Genomic DNA, 17219 nt, shown 5'->3' with positions numbered 1-17219 from the left:
TACTTCCCACCCTATTCCCCTATAAACCCACAACTCGCTATGGTACTAAAAAATGCAAAATGTTATCAAAATAAAATTCATAACGACTAAAGAGTAAAACATATATTATAAAACATAAACAATACTTATACAAAGAAACATGCATCTTATACATTTAAAATATAAACTAAAATACATAACACTATATCTATATTTTAAACTATATTTTTGCAAACAATATTAATGACTACTATATTTTTAAAAACAATATTTTTTACCTTAAATTCGATATTCTTGACCACAATATTCGATATTTCAGAATCACGTCATTTCCAATTTGATATTTGTGCAAGTCGACATTTCCAACTCGATATTCTGTCTCAACACCAAGGTTTGGAATCCACACAATATGCTATCTTCTTGTTCTGAGTGTGGATCAAACTTCCCTCATGTACAATACAATACAATACAATGGGCTAACTCATTCACAACAACTGATTTAGACTACAGATTTGACTCTACACTACACACACAAGCCTTTCTGCAATATAAACATGAATATACCCTCTGCATAATTAGGTTCTGACTATTGATCAGTATGATTACAGCATCTATACTGATGGTTCTGCTCAGCCTGTCGTAGGGGCAAAGCACCAATACTCAGCAGTGTGCGCAGTTGTAAAGGGGTGCATGTAGGATGAGAACTCCATCCAGAGAAAACCTACACACAGTCACTCTGTGACTGCACTGCACAGTTGGCTAAACTTAGCGCTCTAATACTGGCACTCGAGAGAACGGATCCGGGATTCCCCACACTCCAAGGGGTCTATTACGATGTTGGTCAGAAAGCATTCTGACTGAATTGGATCCGGGAGTGCGACTGACAGGTTACAATGCATCCAGGTGCTTCCTGATGCGATTTGGTTGGACTCATACTGACTTCAATGAAAGCCTGTGTGCAACTGAATACGCAGGGTCCTATTAAAGAAAGGGGTGGCTGTGGAAAATGGTGCACCCTGTGGCGGGCACCTCATGGTTAGAAAGGGGGGTCCCTTGGGTACTCCCACGGGACCCATTCAGAAGGCTCTGGGTAAAGGGGGTTTTCTACGTGCCCCCAAAGTCAGATTCCGACAGCCGATCTGAGTCGGATCAACCGATTTCGCAAAGGCTTTTTCAAATCTAACACTGTAATCACACAAGTTGTTCAGAAATGCAGCCCATAGACACAAAGGATCGGCTCTGAACGACTCAAACTTTCTGAATGCCGTCCGGTTCGGGTTCGGAAAGTCCGAACATTGTAATCAGTCATTCAGAATGGTTTCTTAATTGGTCAGAAACAAGGCTCAAGAATTCGATTTGGAAGGCCAGAATTCGATTTGGAGCCTTTCTGAAAGACATCGTAATCAATCCCATAATGTGTGATTTGTATTATTGTGTCTACTTATACACTACAAGAGCCAGAATGGGTTCAGGGAGTCATAAGGGTGCATAATCAAGCACAAAATGCTTTCCCAACAGGTGGTAAAGCTGAAAGATTGATTGTTCTGGACTCATGTAATCCATACATTGAGTTATTAGAATATTGGTTTACACATTGCAGGCAAATATATGGCTGATGAAGCTTAAAATCAGCAGTGAAAACTGCTGCAGTCACTGCAATTACTCATTCAAGTACGAGAATAGACACTGACATCACTACGGTGTCAATGCTGCACGCAATGACACCTACTTGCTGAAAGGATTTGCACCCAAGTACTTCTATAAATTAGATGCTAGGAACATACCATTTGCTCTCATTCCTAGAGTAGAGAATAGAGTAATGGCAAGTTCAGACTGTAGGCTAAGACTAATTATAGCTGCACATAAGGGTCTTGCATCTGCACATGCAGTGGTGGCTGCTAAAACTCCATTATTGAAGCAACGCTATTGTGGTCTAGGTCTCTGTTAACAGACCAAGGACTTCATCCTCAAATGTGACAAACACTAGCACATGAAGGGTTCCACAGTGACACGCCCACCGCAGACACTTCTACAGATTTCAAACAACCCTGTGGTTTTTGTATATTAGGGTCATTGCATATGTTCGTGTCTGTCTTCTATACCCTTACCTGTCTCTCTTACTCTCACACTGCTCCTTTTAGTTTTTCTCTCTTTATACAGCCTTGATGTATCAAGAATCCTTGACATCACGCTTCACTAACCTAATTTCCAAGGACACTTGGGTTTCTCCTGCACACGTTGCTGGATTTTGTTTTAACTTATTGCAGAATATATTTTCTAAAACTATCAATGTACAAGCTTATACAATGAGGTTCCTGCCGCTACTTTATGAACGTCAAGGATGTAGCTATTTTCTCCTCATGTTTAGCTTCTGCCAACTGCAAGTTTATATTGTACAATGATTTTTTTGAGTTTTTTGTTCTTAAAAACATTTAAAAACTCACTGAAAAATTATATTTAAAAAATCTATGAAACATATAGTTATGTTAAATATTAATGTAATTATTTCATATATATTTGAAATGTAGAACAAAATAACATGTGCCAACAACCCAATAAGTGTTCTTTTTACTGAGTTACCCATATCACCCATTAACTCAAAACATTGTGACTAGTTCCCGCCCACAGAACTCATTTAAGATAAAAAGTATATGTAAAAATGAGTAAGTGCTAACCAAGACCCCGCAATCAGCATAAATTATATAGTAATGATGATGACTGCACCCCTGTTGCTACCTTATTGTCTGGATTACGGCGTACCTACGCGTCCATCTTGTTTCGCTTTTCAAAAAAGCCTCACTGGCATCCATAGTTACTACAAAAATGAAGCCATACCGGAGAAGAGATCTCTTTAGTCCACATACAAAAGACAGAACAGGCAGAGACTTAGGGGCCGATTACATTGACGGTGAGACCACAATCACCACAAACATGGGCATGATTTCCGCCCGCCATCTAATAATGGCGGGCGAAAGGATGATGGTCAGAAAGCCCAACCGCCACGCATCTGACGGGCTCAATGAGCTCATCGGTGTGTCGGAGGCAGCCATAATCCCTAAAATGGTGGCGGTGCCTGTCAGGCACCCCCCTAAAGAATTATAATGTACCTACCCACCAGCCGTGTTACGGCGGTTTACCCACATTGAAAAGGCTGGGGGAAAGGGACATTGGAGGCCTGTAGCGGGCTCTCTGTCCCCCCTTGCCCTCATATGTGGGTGTTGGGGGCATCCTACGGTTACCCCCGACATATCCCTACATCATGTGGCAGGCACTGCATGGTGCCTGCCACGTAGTGCAGGGATATGTTTCCTGTCTATACTTTGTACTGCAGTGAGTGCTGCAGCACGCAGCGCCTGCCGCAATACAAATGATAGACAGTGCAACCACCTTGGAGGCGATCACATTGTAATCACACTTATGCGACTGCTGATAGCTAGTCGGGCAGACTCGTTGTCTGATAGGGTGGATGGTGGCTGGACGTATATCCGCCTGCAATCCTAAACACCACCTGGACCTCAGTATGTAGTTTTGGGAACAGCATTTTATAGTAAATAAGTTGTACTATTATACTACTAATAAAAGTACTATAAAATGCAGTTTTGCAATAAACCCCTGAGATGGTACACCTCTACTAATATTTTGCCTGGGTAATCGCACGTCGTAATGGGATTCAAAAGACTGCATTAGCTTACTCCTTATTCTAAACGCACATGTACATAGCAATAAATTGAGTTGCACTGAGGCACACTAGTGCTTGACTGTGAGCCTAAGTTGAGGTAAAGAAGCTTTACAAAAGTCCTTGACAAGTTCTGATGAGATAAAGCCTGTCTGCGACTCACAATATTCTTACTGTGGAAGAGAGATTTAGACATGCTTCTTTTTATGTAAAAATCAAGGATGCAACATTAACTATCATCATGGTATCAGCAGAAGAAACTGTATAACTCGGATTCAAATTTAACTGTCAATATGTTGTCTAAAGTGATGTATTTCTGTTCTCCTAGATCCCTCTATCTTCCTGCAGTGAAATGTGCATAGTTGGATTCAGAAAATCCACTCGAGAGGGCCAAGGAGTCTGCTGCTATGACTGCATCCCATGCTCTGAAGGGGAGATTTCCAATCACACCAGTGAGTTTAGTGGGACCTACTCTAGGGCCAGAATTATGTCTCAGTGCATTCTTGACACCCTTTCTGTGACAGAGAGATTTTCCTGGGTGGGGTTGTATAAGGAATCTACAGTTTATAGGAATCTTAGATGGGTAGCGGTGTTACTAACTTGGAAATAGAGTCTGTTTACAGAAACGCAAGAGGGTGTTTTGTAGAAGAACTCCTGAATGGTTGTTTTTGAAATATGGGAATGCAAGATGGTGGGTTTTTACAGTATCTCTAGAACTGGATTTTTGAACAACCACACAATGAAACAATTCTCTATGCTGGGAAGTGGCCAATCACTTGGGCAAGCATGCACATTATCAGATTCTTTCTAAGTGCCACATTGGTTTTGAACTTTGTAGTTGCATGGTGAAATATCATTTGCACAAGGTATCAGGTTGGTTTTACACCCACTTACTCCTTTATTCGTTGAATGAATAATAATGGTCCTGAAATCAAACTTTTTTGTGGTTAAAACACTCAGTTTTGGTGTTGGTGATCCATGAAACGTTTTTCCATCGTACCAAATCCATTTTAGGAGTTGTTGAGGTTTCTATCGAAAACAAAAGGAGAGCGAGGAATAAGTAGAGGGGTACGTCCTCTTCCCCAATATAACAGTAAAGAACAATGTGGGTGGACCCACAGATAAGTATTACCACTTATGTTGACTCAGTATAGTGTCGCAGAGTACAAACATCCAATAATTTTGTAAGAAGACCTCTCACCCACCAACCTAGTTGGTGGCATGCTTCATCATTGGGGTCCCAACTGGGCTGCTGAATGCAACCTAGTTGTGCGTCAATGCCTGAGTACAGTGGAGCGGGTTTGGTGATTCAGTGAGGTTGGTGCTCAGAGAAAGGGAAGTGAAAAAAGGTTAATACCCTCAATGGATATCCGGGTGGGCACGATAACAGTTTACCCTGCAGTCTAACTGCAATACCTAGTTAGATATTGGGCGCTCCTGGATACAAAAATGAGAGGAGGGTTGCTCCAAAGTCTAGTAGGAGTTGAGCACCCGCACCTTGCCGGGAGTTTTGCTCGGGTGCCGGCTCTTGTGCATCTACCCCAACTGTACTCCGACATAGCCTATTAAGTAACTCCCCTCTCAGTTTTAGGTGGTATCCAGCAGCGGCCAATATCTAACTAGTTATTGCAGTTAGACTGCAGGGTACACTGCTACCGTGCCCGCCCAGATATCCATTGAGGGTATTAACCCTTTTTCACTTATCACATGCACCACACTTTATTTAACGTCTTCTCTTGGTCCTGAGGAAGCGTCACGGATCTATTTCGACCACACAGGCGCAAAACATGTCGAACACTTTTAGTTACCTAGGGCCCATTAAGCCTACATAGGTCACACCTGACCTACAGGTTTTTTCATATGCCAAGGGTGCCCTTTTCATTAAAAACATTTCTTTGGGTAACCCTTAGACAGTTTTACACTCACTCTGCATGCACCACTGCACCCTCTTAGAGGATCCACACCACACACCCGCATGCTCCATATGGCGTTTTGTCTCAAAAGATCTCCGCTAAAGTGAGCCTTCGGGGGACCCGTAGGGCATTGCAGCGCCGGCCCAACGAGGATCAAAACGCCCAATGATGAAGCATGACATCCTTTGGGGTGTGTGAGGGCATTAAGAGACAAGACTTTCTCTTTCCACTCACAAGTGGGCTTCAAAAATCCTAGGACTACCTACACCTCTATCTTACTCTATGTTGAATGGGTGACTACCTGTACCCCTCATCTGGAACAGTGCCCCCTGTTTTGATTGATACGGTTTACGTTAGGATCACGGGCACTGGACCTTAACTGGCTCCTTGTCCCCCACTCTTTGTATAGATACGGTGGTTTATAATCTACATCTGCATAGGGGTATGTTTTTACATAGAAAAATTTCTAAATATCCTTCTGAAATTTGAACATTTTGGACTGGGTAAGGTCACCCTTGTCGTCAGCCATTTCTTTGTTGACTTCATCCAGACTTTTTTTAATGAAGTTAGGGTGGTTTTGAAATAATCCTCTGTATTTTGAATGTCTATGAGGATGGCGTCAGACAGTCTTTTTGCTGTCTGGATAATTAGGATATTCCAGTCTCTGGTACACTGCCAGGCTATTTGTGCCCAGTCTTTCCGAAATGCTGTGTCAACTAGGAAGATGCGTGGAGCATTGGTGACTATTAGTCCCTTTGGGGCAGTGTTGCTACGTAAGTATTCCGTGAGAACTACACCATGTAGAATGGTTCTCTTATGATTTCTCTTTTTTCAAGTGAGATTTTTCCAATCCCCGTTTTGTGCTGTAGTCTGTGCAACATTGAGGTCAGCAAGTAGAGGTGGAGGCGCACGACAAAGCGCGCGGAATGCAAATAAGGACAGCCACATGTTCAATGCATTTGTTTTATATGTTTGTATGTCCTTTATGTTGGGGTTTTTTCCCTTACAGTTTTCAACCATTAAGTGGGTCTGTAACTACGGTGCATCCACTACTTACACAGCACACCTTAGCCTGTGTGCTGAGATTTCACTCATGTGGCTACCTCTAATTTTGTAGCCACCTCACCAATTTTTTAACACTTTGGCCCTTAAGAAAGTCTTACAACCACCGTAAATGGCTGACAGATGTGGACCTACACCCAAGGGATATTGAAGTAAAATTTTTATCTTCACTGTATCCTGGCTTCTATTTCAACTATGTCCTAAGACCCTTTAAATAAAGTTTTGCTTGGGCATTTCTTAGAGACATTTTTAACCTCACCACTCTCTGATCACCCACCTCACTGATGAGACCCTTACATCTGACACAGCGTTGAAATATGGACATCATCTTAAAAAAGACCTACGCTTTTTCAAACACACCAGATATTCCCTCTGGTGTTCCTAGTTGTAATCAATAGATTGGGCTGTCTTTTGACTTATACCAATATGCAGTTTGATTTACACATTGTCAATTCTTTTACTTTTTTCAGTTACGGTCCTTTTCAGTTAGGGTTCTGTTGAAAAACTCTTGCTCACTATTCAGTTGACCACGTGTCACTTAAGACCCCCCCTAAAGTGCCTATGCAGCTGAAAAGCCCAAACTTTTTTTTGCTGGTGTTAATTTTCAGTCCATGAATGCCGTAAAACTATTTTAGCCCCCTAGTAGGATTTCTATTCTTTTTGGCACTTCAAACTCAAGCATGGTGTCATCAGCAAGCAACCTAGAAAAGGGGAGTCATTTACACAGTCCAAAAAGAAGTCTTCACAACCATTTATGACGAGAAGGAATAGTGTTGGGGTCAAGACGCACCCTTCCTAAACACCTTTCGGGACCGTTATGAGGTAGTTGTTTCCCAATTAACTCTCCATCTAATTTGGGCATAGTTGTCAGTGGGACTAAGATGTATATAGGGTAATATAGGAGCCCAGTTCACTTAGGGTACACAGGAGATTTCCTCTGGGTAGCATATAAAATGTTGCCTTTAGGTCGACAAATGCCATGTAAAGACTACCCCGATTTATGACAACCAATTTCCATCTCATGAGTTGGAATCTAAAAACTTGAACCACAGTACTCATCTTAATGTGGAGCCAGCTTTTGAATTGGGGAATACCTATATTGTCTTCAATGCACAGTAGGAGACTATCTGGGATTGGCTTGCAGAAAAGTTTTTGAGCAGCATCAATTAAGCTCATTGGGCTGTAATTAGCAAGGTTGGATTAAAGGCTCTTCTTGAATATAGTAACTGCCTCTGCTCCTTTCCAGGAAGCAGGGATATGGGCATCCGCCAAGATGCCACTGGCAACACGATTTAAATGAGGAGCCCAGACAGTGGGCTCTGATTTTAAAAGATCCTTAGGGATATTATCCGAACCAGGAGCCTTTCCCACTTTTTGCAAGCTAATGGAACACTCAGTTTCCATCACGGAAAATAAGCAACCTATGTCATTGTCTAGTTCCTGCTCAGGTAAAGAGGTTGTCACTAAAGGGTTGTGACCAGCCTTTTCAAAGTCCAATGCTGGAGCAGTGAGAGAGCCAACAGTATCAGCCCTATATAGGGTTTGAACATGGGCGGTCTCATTGTGTTAGTTTTTGCATCGAGGCCAATCATGTGCCAAAAGGCACCATGATTTCCAGATTGAACAGTACTCATAATATCCTCCCATACAGCAGTTTCCCACACTACTTTGGCCTTCTTTTGAGTTCCTTTTATTTGCCTTGGCTCCACCTTGTCTAGATTTCACAAGAGGACCAACTTGTAATTGCTTCTTTGATTAATGAACTCTCTGCTACCTTACAAGTTTTGTTACACCACGTGAGGTTAGTGGATGGAGCTATATTCCTAGTATTAGTACGCTTGGTAAAAAAGGAATATTTCAGAGCCTCAAAGCATTTGACAAGGGAATCCATGACCGTGTGAGATGTGGAGGCACGGTCATCGGAAAAACGCAAGGTTGGATTCAAACATTGCTATAATTGGGCAATACTGTCTTCGTTGTTTGTAACATATTCCCACCTTACATTCTTCCTTTTGTTAGCAACAGATCCCTATCAGGAAATCACAAGTGCAAATCTGAATAGTCTGGATTACCCTGAAGAGTAAGGTATAAGGGAAAACAATCACTCTCAAGTCATTGGAGGACTTCCATGTCAATAAGATTATCGCAAGAGTATAAGTCAAGGAGTATGTAATTAATATGGCTCTGGTAGCTAATCTTTCTGAAAGTAAGACACATCACTAGATCAGAGGTTGTTCAACTGCTACAGGGTCTTATAATGCAGCATGAACAAAGATCTATTATCTGTAGAACCACGTTGGACAAGGATGATAGACATGGGCCTATGGGTTGCAGAATGCCCATGCTTGATCTTCTTCAACAGCAATGTCCTGTTATTATTAACAATGCCCATTAGTAATGTAGAGCCAGTAGGGACAGGTGAGACTAGAACACATGTAAAAGATCTTTGGGAAATTAATACTATTATGATGGCAGAATCCACGGATGTGAGATGAAAGGTCCGCTAATTAATTGCACATCTGGGTTAGCAAAGGCAGGATGAGAGAAGAGACGTGGCTATTTATCTGCTGGGGATCCCCCCTCAAATAGGCGATCCCACTGTGCTAAAAAATAATAGTTTTCAAGTCCCATACATTTTGTTGGGAGCCAAAACCGGGATTTTCTAGCACAACCTCCTGACTATAGTCGAGAGGTATCTCCATTACCAAAAGCAGATTCGCATTCTAACTGTTTGTTTTCGACACAAGGGAAAGTCCCAAGAGATGAATATCTACCGCCCCACATGAAACAACCCTATGCTTGCCCAAGATGTTACCCCGTTAGGAGCCGTTTAGAAGTCAGCCATCTCTTTTGTGACCAAGCTCCATCTCCTCCACCTGAACCTCAAATAATAAGTCAATTTGCTCCCACGTTAAAGCACCTCCTAAGCATCAGAATCAGAAAAATACAAACAATTTAACACATGATATGGATTGACTGAGCCCATTCAATGGTAAACAGTCAAAATATCGATTCCAAAATATAGAATGGACATAATATCGAAGTAAAAATATAGACTGGACAAAATATCGAATGGACACAATATAGTGGTTAAAAATATCGAATTTAAGGTAAGTAATATCGATTTTCAAAATATAGAAGTGAAAATATCGAAGTATACAATATAGGCATTAAATATATCGATTTTTTAATAATATCAATTTTTTTAAAGTGTTTTGTATGTTAGTATATGTGTGAAAAGTGTATATTAATTTTTGTAATGTATGTTTAATGTATTTTAAGTAATTAATTTTATGTTATTTAATTTTTGCGTAATTTAATTCTGTAGCGGGTTGTGGGTTTATAGGGGAATAGGGTGGGAAGTAATTTAATTATATTAAATTAAATATTAATTTTTAGCAATTATTATTAATTTTTAATAAAATTTTACTTTCTAGTTCTGTAGCGGGTTGTGGGTTTATAGGGGAATAGGGTGGGAAGTAATTTAATTGTAATTAATTAAATATTTTTATTTATTTATTGGTATTCATTTTGAATTTATTGTTATTTTTTAATTGGTAATTAATTTTTATTAATTGCCAATCAATTTGTATTAATTGATTAATTGTTAATTATGTTTATTTTCTGTAGCGGGTTGTGGGTTTATAGGGGAATAGGGTGGGAAGTAATTTAATTGTAATTAAGTAAATATTTTTTTTCATTTATTGGTATTGATTTTAAATTTATTATTAATTAATTTTTAATTGGTAATTCATTTCTATTAATTGGCAATTAATTTTTATTAATTGGTAATTATTTTGTATTAATTAAATATTTGATAATTATGATAATTTTATTAATGTATTTTCTGTAGTGGGATGTGGGTTTATAGGGGAATCGGGTGGGAAGTAATGTAATTGTAATTAATTACATATTAAAAATACTTTTTGTGTATTGATAATTAATTTACTGTTAATTTTTAATTGGTATTCATTTTTATTATTAATTAGTTTTTGTTATTGAAAATTAATTAGTTGTTAAATAATTATGAATAGGTTATTAATTTTTAATAACTAATATGTAGTTGTATTTCTAAATAATTATTACATAATATTACATTGGTTATTAATTTCAATTAATGTTTTATTGGTATTGATATTTAATTTATTTTCAATAATATAGTAAATCATTACTTTCCCTACTGTTAAACTCACTGGAGTGGGAAGAGTAATTTTCACCCTCCCGCTATCCAACGCTTTCCCTACTGTTGCACTCTTTGAAGTGGGAATAGTATTTTTTACCCCTACGCTATCCAACGCTTTCCCTACTGTTGCACTCTCTGGAGTGGGAATAGTAATTTTTACCCCTACGCTATCCAAAGCTTTCCCTACTGTTGCACTATCTGGAGTGGGAATAGTAATTTTCACACTCCCGCTATCCAACGCTTTCCCTACTGTTGCACTCTCTGGAGTGGGAATAGTATTTTTTACCCCTACGCTATCCAACGCTTTCCCTACTGTTGCACTCTCTGGAGTGGGAATAGTAATTTTTGCCCCTACGCTATCCAATGCTTTCCCTACTGTTGTACTCTCTGGAGTGGAAATAGTAATTTTTACCCTTCCAATATCCAACGCTTTCCTTACTGTTGCACTCTCTGTAGTGGGAATAGTAATGTTTACCTCTACGCTATCCAACGCTTTCCCTACTGTTGCACGCTCTGGAGTTGGAATAGTAATTTTTACCCTCGCGCTATCCAACGCTTTCCCTACTGTTGCACTCTCTGGAGTGGGAATAGTAATTTTTACCCTTATGCTATCCAACGCTTTCCCTACTGTTGCACTCACTGGAGTGGGAATAGTACTTTTTTACCCCTACGCTATCCTACACTTTCCCTACTGTTGCACTCTCTGGAGTGGGAATAGTAATTTTTACCCCTACGCTATCCAACGCTTTCCCTACTGTTGCACTCTCTGGAGTGGGAATAGTATTTTTTACCCCTACGCTATCCAACGCTTTCCCTACTGTTGCACTCACTGGAGTGGGAATAGTATTTTTTACCCTCCCGCTATCCAATGCTTTCCCTACTGTTGCACTCTCTGGAGTGGGAATAGTAATTTTTACCCTTACGCTATCCAACGCTTTCCCTACTGTTGCACTCACTGGAGTGGGAATAGTAGTTTTTTACCCCTACGCTATCCAACGCTTTCCCTACTGTTGCACTCTCTGGAGTGGGAATAGTAATTTTTACCCCTACGCTATCCAAAGCTTTCCCTACTGTTGCACTCTCTGGAGTGGGAATAGTATTTTTTACCCCTACGCTATCCAACGCTTTCCCTACTGTTGCACTCACTGGAGTGGGAATAGTATTTTTTACCCCTACGCTATCCAACGCTTTCCCTACAGTGGTAATATTAAATGTTACCCTCCTGCTATCCTACGGTAAAATATTGTACATTTTTTATTAATAACTTAAATTAATTATATCTTAATTTTAAGGTTATTTGAGTATTTTTAAGTATGTTTTAGTTAATTATATTTATTATTTCATTAATTTTAAATTACTTTTAAGACATTTAAAAAAAATCGATATTTTGACTAACTATATTTTTTACAGACTATATTTTGGATTCGATATTTTTGTACTTACCTGTTTGTAGATAGTAATTCGATATTTTGGCATTCTATATTTTGGTGACTATATTTTGGTAAGTCTATATTTTGTCATTCTATGTTATGTCAGTGATCCCATTCAATAACTGAGTTCTAGATCAAGGAAAAGTTAAAGGGTTTTATTATAAAATTCAAATATGAAGGGGTACAGAGCCAATTCTATGAAGGGTCTCAAAGCAGAGTTACACAGAGAAAGCAAAAAACTGAAATTATTATAAATCCCAAGTAGTCAGCAAAAATCAGGAGAGTAACGGACACAATCCCCAGTAGAAATAGAAAGTTGCCTGACTCACCCCCGAAATCAAGGGTTTTTATAAATTATTTTTGCATATGGACTTACAGAATCCACAGACGTACTGTGATGTGAGCAAATGTATCATTTCATCCTCAAATCAGAGCACATATACAGGAAATACATATGACATTGCCTTAGCACCTGAATACTAACCCACTGCATGAATACTTATTTTGCACCCTCTAAGCTCATCTCATCCGGAGATGCTAGAACATAACTTGATACATGTACAATAATGCGTTACATGAATGAATAGGCACAGCTAACCAGTGGAAAGACCTTGTGAAATGTTTTCAGGTGTGGCTGAACTGGGTAGAGTGCATTGAGAGCAGAATAACAATAGCAGTGAAAATAAACCAGTATATCTCAGCTTGACTGTGTGCTGTGCAGTTTGTGAAGAGAGATGGTGGGCAGTAGGGAAGAAGCATGAGTGACAAGGATGACTGCAATCCTATAAAACATGGAGTTAGTACTTAAACTGAGGCGTAGTTAACATGTATCAGAAAATTACCCTTCTAGGCTTCAAAGGAACTCTTTTTTTTCAAAAGCAACAGCACTAAGTATGTATATGTGAAACTGAGTGCGGAAATGAATTCCGCAAACTGTAAATGATGCACAAAACGATGAACACATAAAAATATTCTACAACACCAGTGCCTAATTTGTAAAAGAATAAGTGTAGGAGACCAACAATTTCTCAGAAGCCCATGGCTGGAGCTATCAAAGGTTGGTTGGGATGCCGAGTACTGAGGCTGTGTAGTCTTGATTCCACCTCCTTTCTTTTTAATACGTCACCTGTTCTCAAGTTGTAAGTTTATTTTACTCTGCTTGACTAATTAAAGCCATTGTAAATTAATAGAACATATAAAACAGCACAGTTAAATATAGTCCAATGGCATGCCATTAAAAATACATAATTTGATAAGATTTTTTCAATATTTCTATAAATCGATATCACAATAATTTTGGACAACAGTATCAAAAAGTGACAATACCTTGTAAAAGGCCTAATAGTGACACACTACTAAATAAAAACCACTAGCATTGCTATTGCACTCATTATAACAAAGATAAAAGTGACTGTGCATCAATAAGAAAGTGCTTGTTAGCATGGAGCAAAATGTGTATGCAAGTTCTGTATAGGCTATCAATTTATTTCCTGTTTACATTCCTAGTTTTTGAATATCAATCTCATACAGTGCAACTGGTCGTAAAGACTAAAACAATTGGGGATACAGAATATATTCAACCAGTGATTGGCAGAGTAGCAGTTCTTAGCAGTGTGTCTGTTTTATTTAAAAAATGTGACTAAACCGCAAATAGCTTGAGAATTTGCATCGCTATGCAAGAAGTCCACTGCTGCCTGAATTGTTTGTGAGCCTTGTCTAATCCATGTTTGACGAGGATGTTTCCTACGATCTATAGGGCTGGGCAGATGCAGAAAAGGTGAAATATATTCTCACGCACAGCCGACATGCAGCTCAGACTGGACGCGTTGACCATGGTGGGGCAAGATGATATGATGTAAAGTTTCCCATTCTTATAAGGCAATACTTAATCTTGTAGTGCACCATAAAAGTGTCTGTAAGATATTTTTTAACCTCCCTTTCGTTATAACTTTTTAGTATGGGATAGGCATGCCTTTGGGTCTTAATAGTCTGACGGTCTTGTGCAAATGATACAATTTGAGTTAGATGGTTTAGAGCTTTTTAAAATGTCTGTTGTGGGAGGTTTTGATTCAACAGTGTTGTAACTTTATTAAGGGCCAATGTTTTGTGCAAAGTGACAGTCCATGAATTTTGAATGACTGTGTGGTTTGTTAAGGTTATTTCCTTCCGAGTCTCTTTATTCGCAGCGCGAGTAGTGTGTAGATAGTTGAAGGTGCAAGCTTTTTGAACCAGGATTTGATCGCATAATGTGAATTCCAATCTAATTTAAGCTGCTGCAGAGTGATTCGGAAGTTTAAATGAAGTTCTGAACACTTGACTCTGAGACTTATTCAGAAAAGAGCCCAGTTTCCTGGGGAAAGCTTCGGAACCGTATGCCAACATAGGGATTCATTTGGCTTTCACTATTTTCAGCAGAGGTTCTAGGGTGGGATTCTTGGTGTGTTTAAAAATAGATTGAAATGCAGGGAATCATGATGCACGTTTTGATTTAAAGAGAGTGCTCATGGGTTAAAGGACTGCCCTTGTCATCGAGCCAGCATCCAAAGTACTTGTATCTAGAAGCAGTAGATAAACGATGTTTATTGAAGTACCATATTCCGGGTTTGCTCTTTTTTTTACCAAAAATCATGACATTGGTCTTCGCAAAATTTACCATCATATCATTTGTCGTACTATGTATAGATAAACATCAAGCAGCCTTTGAAAACCCCTGGCTGTTTGGCTCTAAAGAACTACATTGTTAACGTGGAGAAGGGAAGTTATGGGTGATTGCCCCAATTTTGGGGCATCACTGACAACAGCATCTAAGGGAATCAGATCAGTCATCAAATCCATCTTTCTCCTTCTCCTTATTTTCCCCTGTTGGGGTTTTCTCTCTCTCGCTCTGTGTCAAAATTGATTGAGGGGAAATAACTGCTGGTCCCCAAAAACTAGTGCTGGGTGGTCCCACCTGCATCTAGCTGCTCAATATAGGCACTGTGGCTTGCCCAAGCAAGACTGTCACCAATAACCACCTCAGTGCATCAGGAAAGATTAGTAATTAGTAGTAATGTAGAAAGGGCGTTATCAATCTGAAATGACGCTAAGTAGCTAATGCAGAACAGCCACATGTGCAATGCCCATGTCACCAAGGTAATAATATGAGTAATAAGTCCTCAATATCACATAATTTGTCACCCATATATTAGCTTTAAATATAATTTGGAAAATCAACCTTGTTTTGTCAAACATATTCTGTGATTTTTACTTTTCAATCATGGTATGCCTACATTAATTCAAAAATGCCAAATATTCAAATTAAGTGGGTTGAGCTACACACTGGAGAGCTACCTACAGGGACCTGAAGAGCTACCAATAGCTCACAGGCTACTCTTTGCGAAAGCCTGCTTTACACAAATGTAATTTATGTAAAAGATATTGACTGTTTTCCATGCCTTGCTCACTCAGATCATCAGAATCAGACCTTGTGAGAAATTTTACTGCAACAAGACCGAAGGGTGACTGTAAAATGTTTCCATTCCTACCCCTGCCAAATAAATCAAGGTGGTGTGTCTGATCCTGTCTCATGGATATCTGTATTTTGTTCTAGATTCACCTGACTGCATAAAGTGCCCAGATGACCAGTGGTCGAACGAGAAACGGGATCGCTGCATCCTGAAATATGTGGAGTTCCTCTCTATCCAAGAGCCCCTGGGTTTCATCTTGCTTTCTGTGGCCACATCCAGTACCATGGCTGTCTTCACAATCTTTGCTGTCTTTTTCAAGCACCGAGAAACCCCAATAGTCAAGGCAAACAATCGGGACCTGAGCTACCTTCTTCTAATTAGCTTGTCACTCTGCCTTCTAAGCACGTTGCTCTTCCTAGGACGTCCTACTGACATCACCTGCATGCTTCGCCAGGTCACATTCAGCATCCTCTTTGTCTTGTGCATTTCATGCTTGCTGGCAAAAACTGTCCTTGTGCTGATGGCGTTCCAAGCCACTCACCCAAACACGCCCTTGAGAAGTGGACTTGGCTCTAAGATACCAACCATGATAGTCTCTGTTTGCACACTCATTCAAACTCTGATTTGCACAGTATGGCTGGCCTCATTTCGTCCCTATGCTGAACCGAATATGAAGTCCCAGATCGGGAAGGTTGTGATTGAATGTAACGAAGGCTCTCCCGCAGCATTCTGGTGTGTCCTTGGGTACATGGCGCTCCTGGCCCTCACCAGTTTTCTTGTTGCATTTAAAGCAAGAAAGTTGCCTGACAGCTTCAATGAGGCTCAACTCATCACGTTCAGCATGGTGACCTTCTTAACCGTCTGGACTCTGTTCCTCCCATCCTATCAGAACACCAAAGGGAAGTACATGGTTGCAGTGGAGGTCTTCGCTATCATTTCATCCTCAATGGGGATTGTAGTTTGCATATTTCTTCCCAAGTGTTACATCATTGTCTTCCGGCCTGATCTGAATAGCAGAAATTATTTGAAGGGGAAGCTTCAGTCACTGACATCAACCAACTGAACCCATAAATAAAATGCACAACCATCATGGAGAGATTGTAGGTCCCATTCTGATAATTGCTTTAACACAACTAGCAATAATAAAATTATAGTGAATTCAGAATTACATGAAGAATACAATGCAGAAATCCCATTGCTCCTACTTTTTCCACATTTAAAGGCACAAAATAGACCCAACTTTTATGCACTAAAAGCTGGTTCTATTTTGCATCTTTTACATGTGGAAAACCAAAAGGGATATTTACTAAGATTTTGTGCTGTATTTGCTTCACAAAAGTGATGCAATTTGGCGCAAAGTCTTTCTTCCCCAATTTACTTTCCAGCGTTAAACTTGTTTAGTGCTGGAAATAATGGAAAAGTAATGCAAAGCAGAGCATAGCACTTGTTTGTCTTACTTTGTGCCATGGGCGCATACCAAGGATGGAGAATAGGTGTTCCAATGCAACAACCCAATGTTTCTCATGCTAA

General features: G+C 39.7%; 1 protein-coding gene across 1 annotated transcript in view; it reads left to right on the top strand.

Moving 5' to 3' along the window:
* Positions 1 to 16752, top strand: part of LOC144797986 (vomeronasal type-2 receptor 26-like) — a 33771-nt gene extending 17019 nt beyond the window's left edge. The window contains exons 3-4 of the mRNA XM_078668786.1: positions 3984 to 4107; positions 15833 to 16752. Coding sequence (XP_078524912.1) covers positions 3984 to 4107; positions 15833 to 16752 — 1044 coding nt within the window. The remainder of the gene's footprint in view (positions 1 to 3983; positions 4108 to 15832) is intronic.
* The last annotated feature ends 467 nt before the right edge of the window (positions 16753 to 17219 follow it).

Source organism: Lissotriton helveticus, chromosome 12 (genome assembly GCF_964261635.1).
Source record: "Lissotriton helveticus chromosome 12, aLisHel1.1, whole genome shotgun sequence".
In the NCBI taxonomy this organism is placed as follows: domain Eukaryota; kingdom Metazoa; phylum Chordata; class Amphibia; order Caudata; family Salamandridae; genus Lissotriton; species Lissotriton helveticus.
The sequence above is the reverse complement of the archived record's forward strand: the minus strand, read 5'-3'. Positions and strand labels throughout refer to the sequence as shown.